At 33.6% G+C, this 27,482-nt stretch overlaps 5 protein-coding genes and 1 long non-coding RNA gene across 6 annotated transcripts; 4 read left to right on the forward strand and 2 right to left on the reverse strand.

Annotated features, from left to right (window-relative positions):
- Nucleotides 1–857: 857 nt before the first annotated feature.
- On the reverse strand, nt 858–11,252 carry LOC130740884 (suppressor of RPS4-RLD 1). The gene is made up of 24 exons (XM_057593600.1): nt 10,855–11,252; nt 10,624–10,733; nt 9,701–10,338; nt 9,582–9,626; nt 9,359–9,460; nt 9,194–9,274; nt 8,567–8,633; nt 8,237–8,337; nt 8,016–8,123; nt 7,063–7,133; nt 6,882–6,938; nt 5,922–6,030; nt 5,765–5,845; nt 5,173–5,259; nt 4,659–4,865; nt 3,524–3,858; nt 3,066–3,152; nt 2,896–2,995; nt 2,466–2,557; nt 2,339–2,377; nt 2,137–2,227; nt 1,809–1,906; nt 1,409–1,721; nt 858–1,085 (listed from the first exon to the last, which is right to left on the reverse strand). The coding sequence occupies exons 1-23, from the start codon at nt 10,974–10,976 to the stop codon at nt 1,430–1,432; spliced, it is 3,120 nt and encodes a 1,039-aa protein (XP_057449583.1). The 5' UTR covers nt 10,977–11,252; the 3' UTR covers nt 858–1,085; nt 1,409–1,429.
- A 1,197-nt stretch (nt 11,253–12,449) lies between these two features.
- On the reverse strand, nt 12,450–13,947 carry LOC130740885 (probable esterase KAI2). Its single transcript, XM_057593601.1, has 2 exons — nt 13,311–13,947; nt 12,450–13,117 (listed from the first exon to the last, which is right to left on the reverse strand). Exons 1-2 carry the CDS (start codon nt 13,676–13,678, stop codon nt 12,619–12,621), a joined length of 867 nt encoding a protein of 288 aa, XP_057449584.1. The 5' UTR covers nt 13,679–13,947; the 3' UTR covers nt 12,450–12,618.
- A 4,288-nt stretch (nt 13,948–18,235) lies between these two features.
- On the forward strand, nt 18,236–19,879 carry LOC130737257 (uncharacterized). The gene has a single exon (XM_057589010.1). It carries the CDS (start codon nt 18,236–18,238, stop codon nt 19,877–19,879), a length of 1,644 nt encoding a protein of 547 aa, XP_057444993.1.
- A 123-nt stretch (nt 19,880–20,002) lies between these two features.
- On the forward strand, nt 20,003–22,000 carry LOC130737258 (uncharacterized). The gene is made up of 4 exons (XM_057589011.1): nt 20,003–20,499; nt 20,583–20,888; nt 20,980–21,067; nt 21,185–22,000. Exons 1-4 carry the CDS (start codon nt 20,003–20,005, stop codon nt 21,998–22,000), a joined length of 1,707 nt encoding a protein of 568 aa, XP_057444994.1.
- A 698-nt stretch (nt 22,001–22,698) lies between these two features.
- Nucleotides 22,699–24,417, forward strand: LOC130735852 (uncharacterized). The gene is made up of 4 exons (XR_009018582.1): nt 22,699–22,940; nt 23,146–23,244; nt 23,993–24,070; nt 24,178–24,417. It is a non-coding gene; the product is annotated as an uncharacterized LOC130735852 (long non-coding RNA).
- An 888-nt stretch (nt 24,418–25,305) lies between these two features.
- LOC130735853 (uncharacterized) lies at nt 25,306–26,870 on the forward strand. The gene is made up of 3 exons (XM_057587730.1): nt 25,306–25,704; nt 25,822–25,872; nt 26,741–26,870. The coding sequence occupies exons 1-2, from the start codon at nt 25,315–25,317 to the stop codon at nt 25,837–25,839; spliced, it is 408 nt and encodes a 135-aa protein (XP_057443713.1). The 5' UTR covers nt 25,306–25,314; the 3' UTR covers nt 25,840–25,872; nt 26,741–26,870.
- The last annotated feature ends 612 nt before the right edge of the window (nt 26,871–27,482 follow it).

A 27,482-nucleotide genomic window follows, 5' to 3' on the forward strand; every position in this document is an offset into this window, starting at 1 on the left:
AAAAAATATTTAGAAAAATTTATTCACATTTTCCACCGATCTATTTTACTTTCAACTTTCAAGCCGATAATAAAGTGGTTCTTATTAACATTATCTAAATTACTTTTTCACTCGATGAGCTAAGAGGAATGAAGGGTATTGAAGGGTCGGAGTTCAAACCTTGATGAAGGAACTAATTTACTATAAAAAAAAATTGATTCAAATATAGACTTCAAATAAAATCAATTTTAGAACTTTAATATATATAACTACTTTATTTTCATCTATTCGACTTCATTTATTTCGCTCAAATCCCATATAAGTTTAGAAAACAGAGATTTGGGACCTTTCAGAGTATGGAAGTTTCTTAAACACCAGAGTGATGCTATTTCGCAACAGTACCCAGTTCTCTAAATCGTAGTGCAACTTTGCAAGTCTTCTCTATAATACAGATTTCGATCCTCTGCAGTTTCCTTCCAAACTGCACAAAATGATATCCATTAATTCATTTTACAAAGCCAAACCTGTATATTTGAAAATAATGTTTTAAAAATTTCAATGGTGATTTTCCGGGAAAAAAAAATCAATGGTGAGATAGGTAACTGCACACCCTGCAGTTCATTTGGAAACTTCAGAGGATCCAAATCCCTCAAATACTTCTAAAAAGTATTGCAAGACCTATATAAAGATGAAGTATGAGGATACGGCGTTACTCTTTCAGCACTGAAGTTGGACTATTGCACTGAATCTTACCTCAACATCTGAATCGACGACTAATCCACCGAACCAGGAGGTAATGCAATAATGGGATGCTTCTCTCTCTCTCCCTCTCCCCCCTTTCTTTCATGTTTATTTTTGGGGTTAGACGGACGAAGTGATTGTTGGAACAATGAAGATAAACGGTAATTTAATCACCCAATGCCTGGAGTTACATTACTGTACAATGCGAACAACAATATTACAATTTTAAAAAATGAAGCGTGCAGATCAAGCCTCAGTAGGAAGATGGGTAAGTTAATGTCAATGCTTCCAACAATTCTGCTGCATTTTTCCAGCATGTTTATGAAAGACCAGCAGCAATATAATTATTAAGCAACCGCAGAGACCTACAAAATCAGATCAATTTATTGAATTGAACTATTTTGTTGTGTAAACAAACCATCATAATTGCAGTACAAGACCAGGATTAACATAAATGGGCCACAGAAAGAAAAAAAGATGAAGAAAACTTTTTTTTTTCAAAAATTACAAAAATGTCACATTCTTTGTTTTATTGTTTTTCAAATATTCGTGTGTGTGGTGTATTCATGGCTTCTTCTACAAATCTTTAAAGTGTGAAATGAAATAAAAACAAAGAAACACTTGTGTCATTCTTAATTAAAACAAAATAAAAAACAGAATAATTTCTCAAACCAAATAGATGATAAACCTGGCCATTGTTTGAACGAATTCAATCATCATCAGAAGAGCTCAAGGCAGCAATAACCGATCCTGTTGTTGTAAAAGTTGATGCGATATCAGGATAGTCTTTCCATGAGGTTGTCACCTTCAGAGATGGGTATAGCCAACTTTTGACGGAATTCATAAAGGAGTTTAGATCCATGTTCAGAATAGCTTCCCAATCAACCTGGAAACCCTGTGGGATGCTTCCTGTGAACTCCATATTAGCAGCAAGCAACAGACCCAGCATGACTACAAATCCAACTGCAGCAGTTCCTCTTGACAGTGGCATGAAGTTATACCTGAAAAACAGAGCAGACAGATTTACGGAACTGATTGCAAATCCTCCAAGAGATACAAGCGTTCTACATGCATTGACAATGTCGTACCAGTAATATGTCATCCTTAGAATTGCATCTCTCACATTTTCAAGAATGTCAAAATCAGTAGATCCATAGTTTTCACCACAGTAAGCATTGCAGAGAGCCTAACAGATGAAGTCCCAAGATGGAAACAAGGTAAACTATCACAATCAATGTAGGAAAATTTCTAGACAATATACAGAAGCATCAATATCGTTTAATGATATAGAGTATAGACAGCATGGGATCGTTGGTAAAAATCAAAAGAAACATTCTTTTCAGAAACAACCACGTAAAGTGGACATATAGGGTCATATCTACCAACTAAAAATATAAGTTGTTTGGAAAAACATACTTCCCATGCCATTGCCATTTCTGCATCATAATCTTCCCATCTAGCAGGTGTACAAGGTGTTCTAATTGCAAAGTCAAAACCATGTTGTCCCCTAAAAAAGTATTCATCCATTCCCACAATAAAACAGGAAAGAAAGGTAAAGTTCAGTATCAAAACAAGGAAATTGGAGAACAAAATAACTTCAAATTTTTAGCTAGCTCACATTTTAACGAGTGTTATCCTTGTCCCTTCAAGCTGTTTCCTGAAGAATCATTAACATCCAGATATAAGCATTTTGAAAACATTACTTTAGATGTTCCCAAGGCATCACTTGCACTATGCACACTTACCCTTCAAATGCAGTACTGTTGCACCACGTAGCCGACCAGAAATCCTCACCAACAATATTATAAAGCTCAGAGCATGATTTTGCATGCATGATCTGCACACCAAAAATTAAGTTTCATTTTCATAAAAGCATGGAACAGAGAATATTATTAATCAAACAATGTTCAACGAGTAACCTGTAATATCTACAAGAGGCCATTAAGAATCGGTAACAATCACAAGCAAGAGAAGATAATATTGAAGAATTTATTCATAAAAAATTGATAAATTACTAAATATTCTTAAGCTTCAAATATATTTAGAAGTGAGGTCCTATATCAATTAGTTAATGAAATTAAACAAAATAGTTAAAAATTGCAGATTACAGGTCATGGTAGAGGCCTCTTGCTGCAACAGAAATACAGAGTCTAAATCTGTCAATACACAAATCACCTTTTCTAATTTCCCATCTTTGGAAAGATGAATGATCTGATCTGTTTTGCTGTAGACATATGACCTTTCTTTCATCACAGTCTTTGCAATATCTAAGGTCCTGTGGTATTGAAAAAGAATGAGCACTCCAAAGCCAGTTAGTAAATATAGAATTAAATCAGGCTCTTTACCTTTCATAGTTAGGAAAGTAACGAACAACTTTGGCTTGTCCCAGAATCATCGGCGTGTGAGAACCAAATCCAGCATTAAACTCTTCACTGCAAAGCAAAGGAGCTAATTCAAAATCCAAAGCAAGATCTGAATTTGATTACACTTCAAAGCATAGTAGTCAACACCAGGAAGGGGTGTTAATCGTAAATCGAATAATCGAAAGATTTTAGCAGATTTCCTAAATTTTTTTGCTCTCAACACCATCTTATATAAAGTAAACGTTAACTTCAGATTCTATTCTCTCCCTTTCCTCTCTCTATACCCAAAAAAGCTAAAACCTTATTAATTAGAGAGATCAGAGGCATGCTATTTGAGAATCTATGGACGTTCCAAATATGAAGAAAAACATGTAAAATCATTAAATGCCTGAACAACAAAACGTGGAAATATAGACAGATAATAAGGTCTGAAATAATACCTTAGCTTGTTAACCCAAACAACAGGATCACATGGCTCAGAAATCTGTCTCCATCTAACAGCAAATGAGTAAATATCTTTCCATGACATGGAACGGCTGGATGGTCTATCATCTACAATGCTATATGAAGATGTTTCCATGGCATTACTTGTGCTACAACCTGCGCCTCCCCTATTCTGACTGGGCATATTAATTCTATCCCTTCTCCTAGACCTTTTGCCACTCTTCGAGTTTGAGTTGCTTTTGTTAGAATTTTTCCATTCTGATTGAAATGTACGCCAAGCCTTGGATACCTTTTGCGCTATTTCAATAGCAGCAAATCCTGCCATACGATGCTGATAAATAAGGAAATATTAACATAAAGAATTAGAGATATAGACACATTAAAAAGGATAGAAACGTGAATAAAAATATGAGAATAAATATGAAAATTGGTTAGATGCAAGTTGCCTTACTCTGTATTTTCATCAATAGCTATACTTATTGACTATGTATTTTACTTTATGACATCTTAATTTTCATAATTTTACTCAATCATGATATATTACTATTATTGTTTAGTAACTTAAATTTCCTTAGCATGTCTTTATTTGGGTACAAGTACAACAATGAAGAAAAACTACACCAGAAAAATTGGTCAGAAGAAGTTATACAAATTAATAACTTGGAGTAAATGGAAAAAAACTTGGAGAAAATGAAAAATAGTACAAAATGCACTTTCTTTATATTTTTCTTCTGTAATTTGATTTCACTTGAACTTTAGAATACTTGAAACTGCCAGAGAGAATTCCTCTCAGACCCTAAGATTTACATGTAGATCTCATTAAAATCTGAATCCGAATAAAAGATCACTTCTAAATTGTAGGGATAGGAGATAAGGATATTATTTGTAATAACTAAAAAATTCACATTACAAAATAGCCAAGAGTAGTTGGATTTCTAAGACGGAATATTCAGTAGCAACTATCAAATCAAGGACAGGGTTTCTAGTAAAAACCAAAGCCTTTCCTAAGTCTATTAGGACAAAGAAAAGATAACAAACCATGGAAAAAGGGTTCCACAACAAGCGAAGGAAAATAAAATGAACAAAACTAATAAGCCGCAGACATAGGGACAATAACATATAAAACATTACCTGACGCCTATTAGGTAGGAAACCAGGACAATCATACTGGATTTTCTTGCCAATGGAGTCTGCAGCCTGTATAAGAGCAACCTTCTGCTTTGTAAGAGCTAATTCTTGCTTTCTAAGCTTCCCCTTTCTTAAAGACTCCCGCAAAGGAGGTTGCCTATAAACCTTTTCACATACATTCTTTGGATGCAGTCTCTTACACCAGTACTCCTATATATAAAAAGACAAATAAATACCATAGAACTGTGAATCCAGGCATTGCAAAACACAGCTCCAACATAGAAGGTTGAAATTAAAAGTTTGTAAGCTTCTGAAGCCCAGAAAGAAACTTAAGTTATAATATAGACAAGCAAGAGTTATGAATTTCTGATATTCAGAGTCAGACAGAAGCACAAACACACCATGATTTCAAATTGTTTAGTTCATGTTAGTATTCTATCCCATAGCAAATATAGCTCAGCCTAATTAAGGGGCTGAGAGTATCAAAGAAATGAAGAATAACTTTCATTAATTTTACCTTAAAAAGTGGATCAATATCTCCATCAATATCAAACCAGCAAAACTCACTGTTAAACTTTGAGGCTGTGTAAAGAGCAATCTCTTTCTGCAAAAGAAGAAAAGAGTTTGAATCACATCACTGAACCAAGCTTTTATATACATTCTCATTATGCGGAGGAGTCATTCGTTGAGCGTATTTAAATAGATACTAAGGTGTAGAACTTAAAAGGAAGATATTGATTGTTATCACACCAATACATACAATACCATTAGTCAATGAAGACATACAATGATGACTAAGCAATATGAAGAACTAAAGCAGAAGAGAACAACATCATATTGAAAAATGCTAACGGAGTTTTGCATGTTCACCAGAAAATTCTCAGTTAGTAGTATATTGGAAGTCTACAATCTCTCACTTCAACATAATGCTGACTTTGAAAATTTACTACTCCATGCACCCAACTTTATCCGTAGATTTTTCATGGTAAAGGAAACATACTTGTGTTCTATTTTATAAATATAAAGGAATTAAAAAAGATTTGGCAAAATATACTATTTCACAATATTAAAAACCTGATAAAACGCTGATCCAGAAAGAAAAAAAAAACCTGATAAAACGCAAGGCACTGGAGAACAAACTTATCCATTGAGTCCAATTCCAAATCCAGTGCAGCATCGTAATCCTTGACCTGTGACCATTAAATAAAGTTCTAGACCAAAAAATGTGAACCCACAATTCTCCCAAAAACTAAAACTAAACCATACCGCCTCTTTGTATTGTCCAACAGCATGGTAGCATGAAGCTCGTAAATATAAACACTCAATGTTGGCACCATCAATGCTCAACCCCATTGTCAAATCTTTGATAGCCTTCCTGTAACAGTTAAACTCAATTTGAGTCTGAAACAAAATCAAGCAGAACACACAACTCGATCCTTGGCATGAAATCTTTGAAAGCAATTTATTTAGATATGAACCCTATAGATTCAAAGCTATCAACAAACCATTATTATATTACACCAGTATCCACATTGTTCAATAATTGTATGAGATGTGATCACTGCTACTGCTAGCAATCCAGTTAGTTAGGTCTCTCTTATACAGTCTTAGATAATATCTAATCTGATCAGATAACGGAATTCAATTAAACCCGTTGAACTGTTCTCTTAGAGAAGTTAATATTAATATATCCCGCTGACTGGCTTATATATTAGAGGTTGATATTGTCTCTAAAATCTTTACATTGCAGAGAAAACTGTGACTCACTAACCACTGAACGCACCACTTCAGTTAGGATTCCAAAAAACAATTGCTACAAACAACTGGCTGCATTGACTACATGCACACACAACAAAAAGCAGTATTGAAGTGCATGTTATATAACCCACCAGAAATACAAAACTATCCTCTGAATAAGATCCCATTTTACTTTCATGAAAAAAAAAGATCCAAAGTTTTCCCTCCATGATCACTCATAAGTTCCGAAAAGCATTTTCAATTTCTTTTATTCCCTGAATGTTTTCAGCATATTTGAGTTTCCATGCTCTAACACCAAATTTTCTCCTATAATGTTAGTATGTCTGTCAGTATATCTCAAACTTGTTACTTGTAATTGTGGACCCAAGTACCCAACCATCAAGGCTATTGAAAGTTCACAGCAAGAAGCAGTCATGCCAAACAAATATTTAATCTCCTGGTAATCAGCAATTATGGTTGTATAAGTACCTATGCTCGCCCGTTGCATGAAATAAAAGGCCACGCAAATGATAAGCTCTTGCAAACCTATCATCAAAACTCAAGCAATCAGTCTCAGATACAGAGCTAACAGGAACTAAGTACATCAACTGTGACAAACCAAAGAAAAGAATGATAATGTGAGTAATACTGTTATATTCACAATAATTACCTCCCATCAATTTGTAGCATCTTATTTAGACATTCATGAGCTTTTGTTGGCTTCGATAAATCTTGATAGAACTGCCAAAAACCCACTTTCAGAACAAAACTAGCAACCAAAATCATCTAATTTACTACTCCCTCCGTTCCAAAACTATTGTAGTTTTAACTTTTTTATTTTGTTCCAAAACCATTGTTGTTTTACATATCCAAAGCACTTTATCTCATTCTCTTCCATTCATGCCCTCATTTAATATTATATCTCCCAAGTATCACCTCTTACTTCCACCAATTACAATTCTCACCAATTAGTTGACCAATGATTTTCATTCTCTCTCTCTTTCATATAACTCATATTAAATAAGGGTGTTTCAGTCAAATTATAACATCAATTAATGAACTCTTAAACTTTGTGCATAACCCTTAAACTACAATAGTTTTGGAACGGAGGGAGTAGCTTTAAGCATATAACTATAAACAAAAATCTAAAAAAAAGATGTCCCATATCTACTATAAGATAGATCTTTGATAAACTGCCGACATGGAGAAACAGGCTAGCAACCCAAAATCAGCTAAAATAACATTTTAAAGCTTTTTGCTGGTCATAAATAGCCATGAAAGATTTAACTTATAAATATAGTGAAGCCTATAAATAACTAAAACAATATGTGAATTAAGCTATCAAGCTGTCATGAAATGGAAACTTCAACTCAATTGAATGAGTGGATTAGAATACAAGTAGAGAGACATGACACAGATAAAAGTGTAGATGTGACTAGAAACCAGAGATCATACAAATAAGCAAGTTATCACATTACAAATCTGAAAATAATATTCACACAGATGATTCAGGATTCTCAGCATCGAAATTAAAGCTAAGTTAACAACTTCCAAATGTTGCATTTATTTCTGAAATGTGCCAATGATCTTTTAGACTTTTAGTACAACAATGTTCATAGATACCTGAGTCAGGTGTGCCCATGCTTCAAGGAAATTTCTATCAAGTTGAATTGATTTTAGATGTGCTTCCTCAGCTTTTTTAAATTCACCAATTGAAGATAATGCTAAACCCTGCATGAGATAATGCTTACTCAGGAAAACATTTAAGGCACATTTTCATGTAAAGAGAAGAAAACCAACATCAAGGGTTCATGCTCAACATGAATTAAAATGTGAAGACCCACCAAATATGTGAAGGCAGACTTATTATCCGTGTCTATCTGCACACAAGCTGAAAGATCTTCAACTGCAGCATTAAACTCTTTAAACTTGAAATTGACAATTCCTGTATTGAATTTAATAAAAATCATAGATCAAACATATATATGTAGCACTCTCTACAACAAAATCATTATAAACTAATTAAGTTTCTCTGCCTAGACATCTAGCAGTTACCACAAGATCCATGCATCAGCCCATCATAGCAAAGAGATAAAGAGAAATGAGGTAATTGCTTATGCCAGCATCAATTAGCTATCCAAATAGCAAAATGAAAAGACTGTCAGACAAGATACCTCTCTCATGTAAAATATCTTCTGAGTTGGATTCATACTCTAATGCCTTAGTCAAGTCTTCAATAGCCTGATATAGGAAGCAGTTTAGAGTGTCACATTTATGGATGGATTGTCATTTGTGAAAGAAAATAATATACAATCGTATTGACTCACGTGAAGAATCACAAGAGCACGAAAAATTTCTATGTTTTCATATTTCAAACTTCCTCTTTAGTCTTTACAATTAAACACGTGATAACATTAACATTAATCTATCACAGTAAATGCCAAATGAGTCCTACCAAAATAATTAATTGTGTATTGTGTAACCATATAATTAAAAGCTTTAACTGGAAACTGGCAAGTAGTAATGCCTAACCTATATTAAACTTCACACCTTAGTTAAAAGAAGCAAAATCACAAATAAATAAAAACTGAATTTCCTTGCTATTTTTATTTTCTACAATAGAACTGGGCCACTTATGTATGTGTGTGTCAATGGACCAGACGTAATAATTAAGATGAAGCTATGTTTAACTACAATAGCTAATTATTCAAACAACAAAGTTAAGGTTACAATCAGAAATGACATTTAGGTAGTAAAACTTCAAAGTGTTAGACAGATACCAAGAAAGTAACCACCCTCACCTCAACAAACTCCCCCAAGGCTGCCCGGGCCTGACCTCTCCTCTTCCATGCCTCACCAGCTGATGGATTAAATTGTATTGCCTAAGGCATACATGTAAATTACTTCGAAATAAAGGAAACACAAGATTCTAAAGCAACTTTTAGACAGTGTTTGTTTACAAATACCTTTGTAAAATCAGCTATAGCAGCATGGAGTTCTCTTTTGAATGCATATGCTGTTCCTCTTCCTATCAGAGCCTCAGGATATGCAGGGTCCTCTTTAAGTATCTGAGCATGTAATGGAGACAAAGCCACAGTAACTCATTTGACAACAGAGAAAACGAGGATAAGATAACAAGTACATAAAAGGAAAACAATAAAAGTATCACCAAGAAGGAAAACATTGTACCTGGTCAAAAATGGATATGGCATGAGCATATCTTCCATCATTAACCTACAGAACAATCAAGGCATCAAATATGCTATTAAACACATAAATACAGCAAGAGAACAGTTGTGTAAACAAACCTCTGCTATTCCCCGTGAAAGCCGGAAATCTACACTTATAGACTTTGCCTTTGAAATCCGAGAAACGCAGAACTTCTTATTTTTCCTTGCTTCGTTGTTTTTTTCATGGGGAAAAACAAACTTACTACTTGGCTTTCTAATAATTTCAGTGACATCAGTCGAGTCACTAGATTCACCAGTGGTAAATACTTTATCACATGATTCAGAGGCGTCACTTGAGTCATTGCATGATTCAGAATTATAGCTCAATTTATCAATAACATCAGGGGTTCCATTCAATTGGCCATCGCATTTACTAGACTCTCTATCTTCATTATTTAATTCATTGTTCGAGTCAAATTTATCAGCAGACTTCAGCAAGATATCAGATTTATCACTTGTGTTGCCACATGACTCAGCTTGGTCACTCAACCTATCTTGATTCTCACAAGTTTCAGACACGTTCCCATTCCTCTGAGAATCTGATTCGGCTTGTAGCATGGACAATCCATTATCGTTGCCTTGTTTTGCTTTCACCAAAAGCTCTTCAAGTTCTAGCAACTGCTTCAAATCTGCACACTGATGCTGAGCGTGTTCATAACCTTGCTCCCATACTAGTACAGCATCAGATTTCCTTCCCAACGCAGAAAGCGCATGACCTAGATGACAGAATAAACCAGTATCCAGTACAAAAGATAAGGCCTTTGTCTATCCTACTGTCAAATTAAAACAAAAAAATCATACAATGATATCGATTAAACAGCACGAACAAATCCATTGAAATAAAACTTCAAATTCCAACACAGTTATTATAATCAACAATATTAATTGTCCTTATGAGAGAGTTTAAGCCACGATTTCCCGTGTTATTGCATTGATTATAATACAAACAAGCAATTAAGAAGAATTAAAAGCTCTGGAATGCATTTGATTAGGAAAGAGACCTTTCAGAATGTAAGCATGAAGAAGCACAGGGTCAAGCTGAAGAGCTCTATCGCAATCCTTGATTACGTGCTTGTGAAGCTCCAATTGGCTGTAACAGAAGGCTCTGTTGCTGAAACCAAGCATCAGAATAAAGATTGAACATCAAATTAGCATTCACAAGAGAGAATTAATCAAGATTAAGGAAAGGAATCAGCAAGAATTGGAGGTGATAAAGAAGTTTATGTGCAAACCAGATGTCTTGAATTGCACCAGACTGAGAAACGAGCGAATCGAGGATGCGAATGGCTTTGGACCAGTCCTTGGAGCTGCAGAGCCTGGCCAGCTCAGCTCGCTGGGAGGTAGCAGGAGCCATGGATGAAGATTGAAGAGGTGAGGTGCTCAGATCAGAGAGGATGTGGTTGTGGTTTCTCGTTGGGTTGCTTCAGAGTTTCAAGCGGGTTCCGATACGGTGGTGGAAGGGTAAATTGGGAAATTGAGGGTTAACTGGTTCAGAGCTTGAATCGAAGGTTTGGAAATTGGGAAGAAGGAGAAGGGAAGGGAACAACGGTGAATTGAGATGACTGATTACGCGCGTGTAGCCACGCGTGATGTGCACACACGTCGATAGGTGGAGTCTCGGCCCAAAGTATCAGACCAGTGAGTACAGGCTTGTTTGCCTTTAGTTGGGTTTGGGTTTGGGTTTGGGTTTTTAATAACAACAAGTCAACAAGGGTGTAAGTATGTCACAAATGATACTTTGGAGTTCATTGATGGGTTTCTTTTTCCCTTCATAGATTAAGATGTCAAATTAAATTATTAAAAAATGTGCAAAAAAATATTATCAAAATAGTTTTATGCTGTTTTCTCCCCTTAATTCACACTTACTTCAAGAAAGGTGAATGCTAACATGAACCGTTTTTATAGGTATTTCAACATGAATAAGTATAGTTTAAGGGTTAACCATTTACTTCAAAAAATAAGTATTTTTTTCATGAGAATATCAATACTTGTAATATTTTTAGCCTCTTAATTTCAGGTGATTGGTGCCAGTTTGATTATATCTCCGCCTCTTAGAGAATTAAGTAGGGTTTAGTAGAGAATTAGGTTAGTGTTAGAAGCTCATAAGAAAGGAATAAACTATTCGGGGAGCAAAGAATCTATAAGAAATATTCAATTAAGTTTAACCAAGCCTCTTGGCCTAACGGTGTAAAAGTGTCATTAGGACAACTAGGGGTCGAACTAGTGCTCTCAAGATCAATTCCAGACGTTATCAAAATAATGTTTGGCCAACAACATCCCACACATCAATCAGTATAATTAGTGGAGGTACGCAAAAGTTAACCTAAACACCTATGGTGAGAATAAAATTAAATATGTCACACACTTCAGAAATAAAGTTAACAACTATCTATTTAGTATTTAATGATAGTTACTTAATGTGAAAACTCAACTTTTTTCTATTTGCAATTAACAAATGTATTGCACATTACTCTTATTACTACAATCATGTCAACCAATTGTCAAAATAACTTTGTCTATAACCGGGAGAGAAAATTGTTTGTAAATATATCGAGATTGTAATGTAAAAAGTGGGAGATAACGAGATTTTGACCCACGCACTCCACACTTTCTTAAACCACACCATCTACCTCATGATTTTATCTTTTTCTTCTTATTTCCTCACACCATCTATCATATCTCTCATTTATATTATTTATCTTTATTTCTCTATTTAGATGCGAGTAGATTTATAGTGATAATGAAATTTTATTAAAGATAATATAATAAGGTTTTGATATGATCTGTTATGTCTCTCATCTCATGGACAAAACACTTACCAGTATAGTGATATGTCAAATCATTGACTCACCTTAATACAGTTTTTCCATACACATAAATCTGAATAATGACTAAAGTTGGATATAGATTCTAGCTCTTCAGCTTGAATCGAACCCTACCTTTACTACAATTAAACGACACAAAGCAAACATAAATAACCAGTTGATGGTAACCCATTACACCCCACTAAATTTTACATCACAACACACACCACTACTTACATCTTGCAATCTGGGCTCAATATCAAGATGAATGTGCTTGAGCAGAACCGGAATAACAATATCCGGCGAGCTCAACTGCGGCAAATGACCATCAGTTGCCATAACCTCCACAATAGACACGCCACCAAGATGCTGGTGGAGAAACTCAGAAACCACCACCGGAACCGCCATGTCCTTCTGCGCTTGTATGATATGGCACGGCACAGTGACAAGGCTCAAAATCCCCCTCATGTCGCTCTGAAAAATGGTCCGCGAAACGGTTAGAGCAATATCCGGCCTCATGTTGAACAAGGTTCTGCTAAACTCCTGCACCGCCACCGACTCCATGTCTCCACCCACCGCCAGCGGAGCAAACCCTAAACACCACGCTTTGTAATTCGCCGCCATCGCATCGAACAATTGGTTCAAATCTTCCTGCTCAAATCCTCCATAGTAATTCACGTCGTTCAAATACCTTGCGGAAGAAAATCATCACGCCATGAAACGATGCAGGTCAAGTGTTTGTTTAAATGCCAAAGTCATAGATAATTGTTTGTTTATTCTTTTGACAATAAACAAAGATTTCTTGTTGTTGAGAAGTTTATTTAAGCTTTAATTTCACAATCAACGATTTCAATTTCAGTTTTCAATTGGTTGAATTGAATTACCTGGGGGAAGCTCCAACCATGATGATTTTGGAGAAGAGATCAGGGCGTGAAATGGAAGCAACAGCGCCGATCATGGCGGAAACAGAGTGGCCGACGAAGATGCACGAATCGACACGAAGCTCTTCCAAAATCGAAAGCAAATCGTAGGCATAGCCTTCTAAGCTTGAGTGACGCTCGAAATCGAAGTACTCAGGGTTGGTTGTTCCAGCACCCATGTTGTCGTAGAGGATGACACGAAAATCGTTGGTGAGGTAAGGTACGAAGTGTTTCCATAGGGACTGGTCCGTGCCGAATCCATGAGCAAGAACGATAGCCCTAGTACCTGATCCTAGAACTTTCACGTTGTGAGCTTCCTCCACTATCCCCATTCTTCACTGTGTGTGTGTGAATGTTGATGTCTCTCTTGTGTTTTTGGTTAATCAATCACAGGGTGTGGTGTGTGAAAGCTTGACTTTGAGATTCAAGATTCAGGGCAAGTTGTTGTTATATTTGGAATTGTAAGGCCACGGGGAAGAACTAGCACCACACATTGGGATATGAGTATCTAGCTAGCTATCTAGTACAAAAGCCTAACCAAGAAATGGTGCAATTTTCATTGGTTAACAAAAAGAGGATTCTCTAATTTTCGTTGGATAGGTCGCAGATTATAATGACTCAGAAAGTTGAAAACTAATGGTTAACGTACCGACAGCTTCTATTTATGGTAAATTTGGCGTTATCGTTGCACATTGCAATCAACATTGTATTTATGCGCCTCAAACTCACAGACTCTAGGGAAATGGCCAATAAACCAGGTTCAGCTGATTGTTTTAACGGGTCCACGGCCAACTGCTTATTTATGAAAGGAAAATGATACGACGACATTTACATTGTGAGTATCTAACTTACTACTCCCTCTGTTCCTAATTATAAGACCTAATACAAAAAATTACGCCTATTAAGAAAACATTAAATGTGTCTAATTAGTGTATTTGTTTTTTAAAAATGCATACATTCCTCCATATTTACCCTTTGTCATTTTCTCTCACTAATTAATGGTAGGTGGTAATTAAAACTTTGGAATTGAAAACACACAATTAATGTGAGGGTATATATGGAAAAGTAGAATACTTTTTGCTAGAATATTGTTAAAGGTCTTATATTTAGGAACATGAAAATTTTAAAACTAGGAATTATAATTAGGAACGGAGGGAGTAACAACTAATCACTAACATTTGCCAATAAAAAAAAACATTGTGAGTATGATCTAGTACTAGTTACAACTCTTAGTTATATAAATATTAGTTTATACTCTCTCTGTTCCTATATAACTGACACTTTAAGGTTGTTGTACAAGTATTACGAAATAATAATTAATGTTATTGTTTTATTAAAATTAATATCTAACTTCCTATTATACCCTTTATCTCTCTTATTATTTCTAACTTTTCAATTTTCCCACCACAATAAATGAAGGGTACCATTGGTAAAGTATAATTAATACTCTCTTGAACTCTGTAAAGTGGTAGATACTAATTAGGAACAAAATTCAGCCAAAATTAGTGTCAGTTATTTAAGAACGGAGGAAGTAATTCAAAATAAAAGTTTGATTTCCTTACTACTAACAACTATGAAAATGTCTGAAGTCTATTACCCATTCCGTCCCTAATTATAAGCTAAAGTTGTAAAAATCACGCTTATTAATAAAGGTTTAATTGGTGCATTGGTTTTTGAAAAAAATGTACAACTTCTCATGTTTACCCCTATTTAAGATATAACTTTTTATTTATTATACTATGAATAGTGCTTCACTACCAATAAATGCAAGGGTAAATATGGAAAGAAATATTAGCTTTTACAACTTTAGCTTATATTTAGTGACAAAACATAAGTCTCAACTTTAGCTTATAATCAGGGACGGAGGGAGTATTACGACAATGGCTACCAAGAGTGTTAAGTAAAAGAATTTTCTACGATCATTTTTAAATTCGAGATGTTGATATCAACTGCACTTAACATTTCCTTTAAATTCTTTGCATCTACGTTCTTACTTCTGAATTAGTGTTCACTGAAGCATTGTTTTTCACCTTCAAGCTGTCGTCGAATAATTATACTACAAGAGATGAGTTAATTCGCAGCGACTTTTTCGCAACAACATTTTAATTGTTACTAAAAGTAGGTATATGACAACAACATTTTCATTTTGTTGGCAAAAGTAATTTTTTTCCCGACGACACTAAAGTCGTTGCGAAAAATGCACTTATCCCAGCAACTTTAGTTGTCGTTGGGAAATAACATATTATTCGCAACGACTTTTTCGCAACAACATTTAGTTGTTACTAAAAGTAGGCATATGGCAGCAATATTTTCATTTTGTTGGCAAAAGTAATTTTTCTCCCGACAAAACTAAAGTCGTTGCGAAAAATGCACTTGTCCCAGCAACTTTAGTTGTCGTTGGGAAATAACATATTATTCGCAACGACTTTTTCACAACAACATTTAGTTGTTACTAAAAGTAGGCATATGGCAGCAATATTTTCATTTTGTTGGCAAAAGTAATGTTTCCCCGACAATACTAATGTCGTTACGAAAAATGCACTTGTCCCAACAACTTTAGTTGTCGTTGGGAAATAATATATTATTCACAGCGACTTTTTCACAACAACTATTATTGTCGCTGCGAAAAGGTGGACATATATGCCAACAAATTTGTTAATTGCTGGGAAAATATGTTTTTCCCAACGATAACTGTTGTCGCTGCGAAAGGATATGAATATCACAACAACTTGAAATGTTGAGTTTTGTTATTTATTTGCATTAAAAAATTCTATTTAATATCAAATTTGAATTCAAAATATGAATATCATAATTTATTTGGTGTGAACATCTTATATTACCTTACCTTTTTCTTTTATTTTATTGTTAATATATTAATTCTAAAAACTCAAAAAATCAAAATTCGAAAATAATAAAATAGAAAATGTAAAAAAAATGTTAAATTATGAAATAATTTAAAAATCAGAAAGCTAAAAATATGATTAAAAATAATAATTATTGTGCTTGTATGATAGCTCAAGTGGTAGGAGTTGGAGGACATATGAGTTGGGTAGGGGGAGATCTCGGGATCAAATCCTGGCAGGCGCAGTTTATCTTTCCGATGTAACAAAAAAAATTACTAGAAGATAATAAAAGATTCTAAAAAATAATAATCGGATTAAAATTTGATAATTAACTGAATCTTGATATATCTAGATAAATGTGATCGTGTTTCACCAAAAATTTAAAAATAAATCAAATTTTATCTGAAAATTTGAAAATAAATTAAAATCTTATCATATTAGGGAACAACCAAACCTAGGAGAATGATTATAAATAAATGAGCATTGATAGTGAAAAGACACATTCAGTGGAAAGTGGAAGAGCAAATTGATCATCACTTATGAGAGTTGGGGTTCCATCTTTACCTCAATTCAATAGAGTGTGAGAGCAACTGAGGGTAAGACAGTGAGAAATAGCTACCGAAGTTATCCGCTATTCAGAAGCTTCAAAGAAGATTGTTTGTTGTGTTTCAATCAAGTAAGCACGCATGCTCTCTTTATTTTTGTTTTGTGCTGTGAATTGATGTCATAAATTATAAATGCATATGATTTCGTGCCATTATCATTATAATTTTAAATTGATTTGTATGCCTTCCAAATTTAATGCAAATTTAATGCAGTATAAATTTAAACTAGATTAATATATTTAAATTATCTCCTATTTATTTGTTGTTTTAAGTTAGGCATTAATTAGGTTATTTGATTAAAAAATAAAATAAGGGTAAATTAAAAGTAAAATAAAAGGTAAATTACTAATTTTGTGGGTCCTTTAAAAGGGGGGGGGGAGGGGGCAGAGGAGAATACAAACCAGAAAACAAAGAGAAACAAACACTATTTTTTTAGATAAGCCTTTAAAAAATATAAATAAGTATAAATTTAGAAAAAAGAAGTATAAGTTTATTTTAAGAAGAAAAAGTCACGTGAGACTTCACTAGAAAATAAGGTTTTTTTTTTGGTACAACATTAGAAAATAAGATAGGCCTTTAGATTTTATTTTGAATTTTAGATAAGCCTTTGGATTAATAAGATAGGCTAACTTTAAGATATAACAAACACTATTTTTTTTTAAAAAATAGTGCTAAAAATAATACTAAAAAATAACAAAGATAAATAAACACTATTTTTTTAGATAAGCCTTTAAAAAATATAAGATAAGTATAAATTTTGAAAAAGAAGTATAAACTTATTTTAAAAAGAAAAAGTCACGTGAGACTTCATTAGAAAATAAGGTTTTTTTTTGGTACAACATTAGAAAATAAGAAAAGCCTTTAGATTTTATTTTGGATTTTAGATAAGCATTTATATTATAAGATAGGATAATTTTAAGATATAACAAACACTATTTTTTTTTATAAAAAATAGCACTAAAAATAATACTAAAAAAATCATAGACCACGTTTGCTAGTCTTTATCTTTGTCCCTTTATTTGGTATTGGTAATCCTATATTATAGTATAATTTTAGTTTTACTTGTGTCTATTTTTTATTCTGTTACTCTTAACTCTATCTCTTTTAGTTATTTTTTATTGTTTATTTTGATCTTACTTGTGAGAGTGTGTTCCCAAGAGTATTTGTATCAATATATATATATATATATATATATATATATATATATTTCTTCTTAAAAAAATAATAAAACATTTAAGAAATAAAAAAACACAAAAAGAATTGCATACTCCTTATAATAACATATTAACATATTATTTTGAAGTTAAGTTCATATACGAAACCCTAATTTCTCACTGTAACAAAAAAATTCATTTGTTATAATTTTCTTTATAATATGTCTAATCCATTTTATTAACCAATACAACACATATTTTCTTTTATATTTGTAGATACTGGGATCATGGATAAGCAAAATAGGGGATGGATAAAACTTAAGGACAGAACTTTGCCAGAGTACTTGAAAGGAATTGATGATTTTTTAAATTTTGCTTTCTTTGGATCGAAACCGAAAAGGTTCATCAGGTGCCCATGCTCTAAATGCAATAATTTTAATTATAAATCAAGAGATGATGTGATGCATGATTTACTAAAATGGGGATTTGAACCAAGTTATGAGCGTTGGGAGTATCATGGCGAAAGTTTAAGTGATGCATCATCTGATAATGACGTTGGCAACGATTGCGATGTTGATCTTGAAACAAGTGATAATGCTCAAACTTACTCCATGCTTCATGACATGCATCAATCACTTAACATGGATAGAGGTAATGTGTTTGATAATCCTGGGCCTAGTAGTATGAATGAGGAGCCTAATAAGGATGCTAAAAGGTTTTATGGATTGTTGAAAGATGCTGAGCAAAAACTTTATCCTGGTTGTCAAAAATTCTCCAAATTATCTTTTATTATGCGCCTTTTTCAAATGAAGTGTGTTTATGGATGGAGCAATAATTCATTTGATTCACTAATAAAACTACTCGTTGAAGCTTTACCTGAAGGAAATGTTCTTCCCAACTCTATGTATGAGATCCATAAGACTATTAGAGATCTTGAACTTGATTATGTCAAGATAGATGCTTGTGTCAATGATTGCATTCTGTTTAGAGGAGAAGAATATGAAAATCTGGATAAATGTCCAAAATGTGGGGAAAGTAGGTGGCAAGAAAAGAAGAAGAAGAATGTTGTCCCCAATAAGGTAGTTCGATACTTCCCTATAAAACCAAGACTACAAAGATTATTTATGTCAAAACAAATTGCAGATGATATGAAATGGCATAAGAATAAAAGAGTTGATGATGGAGTTATGAGGCACCCGGCTGACTCATTAGCATGGAAACGTTTTGATGATAACCATGAACTTTTTGCTTCAGATCCTCGTAATGTAAGACTTGGCTTAGCATCTGATGGTTTCAACCCGTTTGGTATTATGAGCACCAACTATAGTGTGTGGCCAGTTGTTTTAATTCCTTATAACTTGCCTCCTTGGTTGTGCATGAAACAGCCAAATTTTATTTTAACTTTGCTTATTCCTGGCCCAAAAGGTCCTGGGATAGATATTGATGTTTATCTTCAGCCGCTAATTGATGACTTAAAAGATTTGTGGGATGAAGGTATTGAAACTTATGATGCATCATCGAGACAAAATTTTCAATTGCATGCAGCCTTATTGTGGACAATCAATGACTTTCCGGCTTATGCCATGCTATCTGGATGGAGTACTAAAGGAAAACTAGCTTGCCCTTGTTGTCATTCAGGAACCAGCTCTTGTCGTTTGAAATATGGTCACAAGCAATGCTACATGGGCCATCATAGATTCTTACCTACTCAACACCCTTGGCGTATGAAAAAGAGCCCTTTTGATAACACACGAGAGTTAAGGATTGCACCTGAACCATTAACTGGAGATCAAGTGATTGCACAACTGGAGAGTCTTGAGCTGCTGCCATTTGGAAAAGCTACAAGAAAAAGAAAAAGAACTGCAAACGTAAATCATAATTGGAAGAAGAAAAGTATCTTTTTTGAATTACCTTATTGGAGAACAAATTGATTGAGGCATAACATAGATGTGATGCACGTGGAGAAAAATATTTGTGAAAGTGTTATTGGGACGTTGTTGGATCTAGAAGGCAAAACAAAAGATACAATAAAGTCTAGATTAGATTTGCAACGTATGAGACTCAAGAAGCAGCTTCATCCTATAAAGGTTGGGGATAAATATATGATTCCACCAGCACGTTACACGATGTCAAAGGAAGAAAAGATTAATTTTTGTCGTATCTTGAAGGATGTGAGGTTTCTTGATGCATATGCCTCAAATATAGGTCGTTGCGTAAATATAAATGAACTCAAGATTTCAGGACTTAAAAGTCATGATTATCATGTTATACTTGAGAGACTTCTTCCCCTTGCCATAAGAGGATTGCTTCCCAAGGATGCTTGTGATCCTTTGATTGAGTTGTCTTTATTCTTTGGTGATTTATGCTCTAAAGAGTTAGAATTAAATGAGCTGGATTGTTTACAGAATCAAATTGCAGTGACACTTTGTAAGCTGGAGCGCATCTTCCCACCGTCATTTTTTGATGTTATGGTTCATCTATCAATTCACTTGGCAAATGAAGCAAAAACTGGAGGTCCTGTTCAATATAGATGGATGTATCCTATTGAAAGGTTAGTTTAAATATTTTTGATATATAAATCCAAATATTTTAATTCTCAAATTTTTATATGTAATTTTTTTTGTTTATGGTTAGATTTTTGCGCGTTCTAAAGAGTTATGTGCGCAACAAAGCACGACCAGAAGGTTCCATAGCAGAAGGCTATGTGTCTGAAGAGTGTATGACATTTTGTGCTCGATATTTGACCGACATGAATTCTAGATTAAATCGGCCAAATAGATATATGGACTATGCAAGTAATGAATCTGTTGGTTTGTCAGTGTTCAAAAACAATGGTCGATCTATTGGAGGAGGTTCGTGGGAATGTATAAACTCTTCTGAACTTCAACAAGCTCATTTTTACATATTACAAAATTGTGAAGAAGTCAGACCTTGGATTGAGTAAGTGTCATCAGTCTAACTTTTATTCTTATTAGTAGTGACTATAATATATATGAATTTCTAATTATTGTATATTCATAACAATTTTCAGAGAGCACATGGCGAAGATAAAAAATGAAAGTCATAGAAACATAGAAAAGAGGCACAAGGAGCAATTCCCCAAATGGTTTGAAAATGAGGTAATAAGATGGATGTTTAACTTATACCTAAAGTTGTCGATAGAATTTTATATACTGTGATAATCATTTATATTTAGTTTTATATGGTATGATGGTTTTAACAAAACTTAAATGTAGGTTTTGCGATTACAACAATTGGGTGATGAGAGGATTAGTAAACAACTAGAAATATTATCAAAAGGGCCGGACTTTCGAGTGTTCAACCACAAAGGATACATTCTAAATGGCTTCAAGTCTCGTACAAAAGATGCCGAGAGACACCTAAAAACCCAAAACAGCGGTGTGATAGTAAAAGGGGATGAGTTAAGCGGATATGTTGATTTTTATGGTGTGGTTAGAAAGATCACTGAAATAAGATATTTGGATAACAACTTTGCTATACTATTTGAATGTGATTGGTTTGAGGCTCCTTCTGAAGGTCGAAATCAGGGCATGGGATATAAGAGAGATGAATATGGATTTATTAGTATAGATATGACAAAGTTATATTACAAAAGTGATCCATATATCTTGGCCTCTCAAGCTGGTTTGGTTTATTATGTAAAATACAGTGACAAGGAAAATTGGTATACGGTTGTTAAAGTCAAGCCAAGACATGTCTTTGACTTGCCAAATGTTGAAGTTGACGATGACTTGGAAGCATATCAACTAAATGAGTTGAGTGATACACATGGACAACTGGAAACACCGTTAGTAAACCAAGATGAAGTTGTTTTAAATGAGGCTGATGATGCACCATTAGTAAACCAAGACGGTGAGGTTTTAAACAGGGATGATGTTGTAGGACTACGCTTGGATGAAAGTATTATTGAGAAGGAAGAAGAACTAAAAGAATTGGATGATGCAAGTGACTATGAAACTGATAGTGATGAAGAAGAATCTCACGCAAGCGAATATGATTTGTCTGAGAAAGAAGATTCTGACACAGAATAAAAGATACATTTCGGCCATGCATTTTATTATTATTTTTTGGTAAAATTTACAAGAAATATGTACAATACATTTTGTTTATATTTTGTTGGATTTTAACATAAGTATTTATCCTTATAATTTCACATTAAATAGTGTGTGAGTAGATAAATAAATTTTTAATTTTGACAGATCAAGTTTTGATGTGAATAAAGTAAAATGTAAAATTTGCTAATCATAAGAAAAATCATATATGATTTCATAATTTTAAAATTTATGAATAGAAGATTCTTTTTTATACAATTAGATAAATGATTTTAATCTAAATCAACTTTTGTTTTGTATGCTATCTTTACGTAATTTTTTTATATTATTTTGAAATGACCATATAATTTATTTCGTACATGAAAAAACATCAGTTTAAAGATTTAATCATATTTGATGAAAAAATCTATCAATTATTTGAATAAGATCTATTATTCTAATTTCACTAAATTTATATAGTATTTGATTTTATTTATTTTGAAATTCTATCAATCGGTTACATATTTTTGAATTTGAAATAATTAAATTTATAAAAACAATTGATTTTAGTATCTATGAAATTAGTTTTAAAAAAATAGTATCTATGTAATTTCTAGAAGCAAATCTTTGCTAATTTGTTTGGCGCTACTTTTTAGCGCTCAACTTTTTACTTTGCCATATCTGAGAAACTGCCTACAAGCACTAAACACGTTTCACACGGTAGCAACTCATCATCTCCCTTATCATGAACGAGATTTCTTTCTGGTTTAGGGTTTAGACATTTTGACGTTTCACACGGTAGCAACTCCTCATCTCTCTTATCACGTTCAGTTTTGAAATCGTTGGAGGCTAAATTGGTTGATGTGGGAATTGTTGGCTCTGATTAAGAGAGAAACACGGCTGTAATTTTTTACCAAAAGCAGATTTGTCTAATACTGAGGTGGAACTTTAGAGGCTATAGTTTTCTAATTTCTACCATGTTTCCTCTATTTTTTTCCTTATAGCTACTGTTAGTTTCTTGTGTTTTCTATTTTCTTTCCCTTTTTCATGTATCATGGGAGGCACCCCTTGTGCCTTTTTTAATATTTCGTTCAGTTTTGAAATCACCCACATCATGAAGGAGTTTCTGTTATTTCTCATACCAGGTCTTTGTTCCTAAAATTACCACGCTGCTACCTGACTGAAAGGGTTTGCTTTTGAAGCTTTGTTGCAAGCTAACACTCTTTGTCTCCACAATAATAGAGGTATGCAATTTTAATTTTATGCTCTTTTGAGGTGGTGATGGAAGCAGCAAAGTCAGAACTGAAGAATTATATTGGAAAAGCTTTGCTGTAGTCATTAATTATTGATTTTATCATCTAAAAAAATTGGATTGAGGTCCCTGTTCTTAAACCAATCCATGATATGCATTGATCCAAGGGAAAAAAACATAACTTTTGGGAACTATGAGAGTTCTGTCATGTTGCTACTGGCATGAAAGTGGCGCTAGCACTAGTCTATTACCTGAGGTTGTGACATTAACATAGGCCAAATGCAGATTGAAGCTCAACATAATGTTGTGCTACTCTTGCATTTGTCCATTGGGATATAGACTATGCGTCCTTGGTGGGAAGGGTCAAGGATTTAAGACTCTTATAGGTCTTATTTTTTCCTGTTATCACTTATCATCTTGTCCTACAAAGTGATTCCTCTAATCAAAAGGAAAAAAGCTAACGAACTCAATTATAATTAATTGAAGAGAGACACTAATTTGTGAGTGGGAACTAGGAAAAAAGAAGAAGGTGAGAAAGGAGATGGAGAATCATATGCTCAGTTTTATGTAGTTGATTGTTGGATTCTTGCTTTCTTTATTTTTTTTGTTATGATAATCATTATGTATTTGGGTTGAATGAATTGTTTGGCTTATACAAAAAAAAATTAAACCCCTCCCAAAACAGTATGTGTTTACTTTTTGGTTCACTAGTTTAATATGCAAGTTTTTCTTTTATTTAGCAATGGCACCCCCAACTCAAGTTATAGGTTCAACGCATCCAAATTCTTCAAATGTCACTATGAGTCAACAACAAGAAGGTACTGTCATTTTCTTTTCTTCCAAGTTTTTTTGTTTTTTGTCTTAAACTCTTGCATTGTGTTAGTGATAATTTTCTTTCCCCATTATTTGTGACAAAATTCAATAGAGTGTTCAAGGACAAAAAAAGCTGGAAGAGGAAAAACAACTGGAACAAGTGTTTCCAAAAAAAAGAGAAAGAGTGCTAATGGAAAATTGCCCCTTTGTATTCCGCTTGACAAGATGGTGGCGGTTGGACCGGGAGCTCCAGATTTTGTTACTGAAATTTCTGTGCTTGTCAAAAAAAAAGCTCCTTTTAATGTCAAGGGGTGGAAAAAAGTTCCTAGCTTGGCAAAAGATCATATAATATCACAAGTTTATGTAAATATCAATATTTAATATATTATTTTTCTGTTTTCTTTTGTGTTTATACAATACTTACAATATATTTCATTTAATTGTTGGGTGCAAGATACTTTTGATATTGATCAAACAGATCATAACAAAGATGTTATTCTTGGGACAGCAAAAAGACTCTATAATAGCCATAGAGGTAAACTTCATGAACACTTTAAAAAGTATGAAACAAATGAGATGGCTTTAGAACATAAGCCTGATGAGATAAGTGAGGAAGATTGGGAGTACTTGGTAGATAAGTTTTCAAGTCCTGACTATAAGGTATGTTGGTATCATATGTATTGCAAATATGGATAAACTGGCTATAAATGTGAATAAAAGTTACTACAATAATTATATTTGTATTATTTTTAGGAAATGAGTGCCAGAAACAAATTAAATAAATCAAAACAGGTTATCAACCATAGATGTGGAAGGAAATCATTTCAAGCTGTTAGCTATGATGCGGTAATACCAAAAACACTAAACTGTTTGAATATAAATTGTTCATTGAATAAATAATTTATATTGATTATTCTTTATGTCTATGAAAAATAAATCCAGAGAGATCCTGAAACTAAAAAGGAGCCCAATTATCAAGATTTATGGCGAATGACTCATACAAACAACAATGGAGAATGGGTAAATGAGGCTTCTAGAGAAGTTCATGTAAGACCCTATTTATATGATTTATTATATAAATTCTAATTATGACTAGTTTCATGTGTGATGTTTTCTTTTAGCATGGGTGCATGTTGAAGATGCATTGTAAGTTCAATCTCATTGATTTCATTTTTTTAATCTTTTAGTTATAATTATGGTTTTACCTTTTTATCTTTAATAGATGAAGGTTCAAGAAACTTCTAGGGAGATGTTAGAACAAGCAGATGAGGAGGCTGAGAAAGATCCAATTATCAATGATGCTTTTAAATCAGTTCTAGGGGAACGTTCATATTATTGTCGTGGTCTTGGTGCTGGAATTCAACCAACAAAGGGAAAATCCACTACAGCTTTACATGGACAATTAGTGAGTGAGCGAGAAAAGCGCCAGGGCTTAGAAATGAAACTGGCAGATGTTGAGACTCAACTTCAAGAAGAGCGTAGCATGAGAGAAGAAATGGCTGCGCGCATTGAAGATAGTCAAAGGCAACTCGAAGAAAGGGAAAAACAGTTTGAAGAAAAAGTAGAAAAACAACTTGAGGAAAGAATGGAAAAGAAACTTGAGGAAAGGATGGCAGCCTTCTTTTTTAGATTCCACTCGGTAAGTAAGAATATCATTTAAGTGTGAATTATGATGAATTACTAAATTTATTTTCTAAAGGTCTATTAATTTGCAATCTTGAACTTTTTATAAGTTGATGTTTTGAATATTTGATAGGTTGGACAATCTTCATGAGGTTGAAACTACTGAGAATATGGTTGCACACATGTAAGTTATAATTACTTTTCCGAAGTTCTAGCATGCAGTTTGTCCTCTAAAAAAGTATGCATTTGTATTTTGTATCTTCTAGGTTCTGTCCAAGCTCTCTTTTGTTTTTATGGCTTGGTTCATGAGCTTGGTTTTGCTTCTATCTAGGACAAAGTTTGAGTTTTCTCTATCAAGCTTCTCACCTTATATGTGTGTTGCCCAACTTGTTGTTTTGACTGGCTTTTGTTTTAGCTTCTTTAATTGGCATGTAGCTTTCTTGTTTGGTTTGAGATTGTTATCCCCCTTTTGTTTTATTTTTCTGTTTGCTGTACTGATATATGTTGGGGGTTACATCCCTTCTCTATCAACATATCATTTTGATTCTAAAAAGAAAGTGTTAAATTATGTCAAAATTGTCAATTCTTTGGCAGACCTGTTAGCAAAGGAGGGTGTGGACAGAATCTTGACCCCTTAATGTCACGACTTGGTGTTGAATTCAGTTGTTGTTCCTACTCCTTGCTGCCTATTTTTTCTGATTTCCTCTATACTGCAGATAGACCCTCTTATATAGTGCTGCTCAGCTTGTGAAGCATTCAAGACTGCACTAACTTCTTGCTTTACTTCTGTCAATTTGTTTGGCTGTCACATTTTGTACATGCTCTAGTTCTGTACTCCCTGCCTTATGATTATATTCTATTAGTTGCATTTGGCTTTGAAAATGGGTTGTAGTCTTTCTCTATAAACTAGAAAGGGATTATGCTATTTAGGTCCTGGAAGAGGGGCTGGTTGTGCGCTTGTTCTATTCTTAGTTGATCCTGTTTTATTCCCCCTTTTTGATTGTATTATCATTTTCGTTTTCTAAAAAACAATTTGATTGTATTAATTGCAGGTCAATTGGTGGCATTTCAACTACTTTATGATGATGTGCTCAACAATTTTAGACAAGAAGTTGTGGTCACAGACCTTATTTTTAGATTATATATATTTGTATTTTGTTTTTATGGAAACAATGTCTTTTATGAACCATTAAGCTATGTAAATTGTATTAATTATCTTATGCAACTACTTTGTTTGCTTTGTTAGTACTTTTTTGTATTAACAATTCTGAATAGTTTGGTTAATGAAATTAGCAGGTGTGATCAGTATTAATTTTTACAATATTTTCATTTAGCAGGTGATAATGTAATAACTATAATTATAGCTGTCAAATAGTATCATATGACCACAACTCTTGTTATTGATAAAGATAACTTATGACAACAATTTTGGTGGTTGAGAAAAGTAACTCAATGCTACAATTTTAATTGTTGTGAAAAGATTTCGTATAGCAACAACTTTAGTCGTTGAGAAAAATGTTATATAACGACTTAATTTGTTGAGAAAAATACTTTTTGCAATGACTTTATTTGTTGAGAAAAATTACTTTTGGCAACAACTTGATTGGTTGAGAAAAATACCTTTTTGCAGCGACTTTAGTTGTTACGATATGTTCGGTATGGCAGCGACATAAGTGGTTCCAACAAACAGTTTATAGCATCAATAAAGTTTTTCTATTGCAGCGACAATAGTCGTTGTGAAAACATAAACAAATGGCAGCGACCACAAATGTCGTTGCAAAACCTTTTGCATCG

This window comes from Lotus japonicus, chromosome 2 (genome assembly GCF_012489685.1).
Source record: "Lotus japonicus ecotype B-129 chromosome 2, LjGifu_v1.2".
NCBI lineage: Eukaryota > Viridiplantae > Streptophyta > Magnoliopsida > Fabales > Fabaceae > Lotus > Lotus japonicus.

Bases quoted from the DNA above. Each gene is read 5' to 3' on its own strand.
- LOC130740884 (XM_057593600.1), bottom strand. From the start codon at position 10,976: ATGGCTCCTGCTACCTCCCAGCGAGCTGAGCTGGCCAGGCTCTGCAGC. The intron at 10,339-10,623 runs GTCTCTTTCCTA...TCTGTCATCTAG, and splicing joins TCATGCTTACATTCTGAAAG to GTCATGCGCTTTCTGCGTTG. The intron at 5,846-5,921 runs GTATGGTTTAGT...TAATGGTCACAG, and splicing joins TTGGACAATACAAAGAGGCG to GTCAAGGATTACGATGCTGC.
- LOC130740885 (XM_057593601.1), bottom strand. From the start codon at position 13,678: ATGGGGATAGTGGAGGAAGCTCACAACGTGAAAGTTCTAGGATCAGGT. The intron at 13,118-13,310 runs GTAATTCAATTC...TTCTTCCGCAAG, and splicing joins ATGGTTGGAGCTTCCCCCAG to GTATTTGAACGACGTGAATT.
- LOC130737257 (XM_057589010.1), top strand. From the start codon at position 18,236: ATGGATAAGCAAAATAGGGGATGGATAAAACTTAAGGACAGAACTTTG.
- LOC130737258 (XM_057589011.1), top strand. From the start codon at position 20,003: ATGAGACTCAAGAAGCAGCTTCATCCTATAAAGGTTGGGGATAAATAT. The intron at 20,500-20,582 runs GTTAGTTTAAAT...GTTTATGGTTAG, and splicing joins TGGATGTATCCTATTGAAAG to ATTTTTGCGCGTTCTAAAGA. The intron at 20,889-20,979 runs GTAAGTGTCATC...AACAATTTTCAG, and splicing joins GAAGTCAGACCTTGGATTGA to AGAGCACATGGCGAAGATAA.
- LOC130735853 (XM_057587730.1), top strand. From the start codon at position 25,315: ATGTTAGAACAAGCAGATGAGGAGGCTGAGAAAGATCCAATTATCAAT.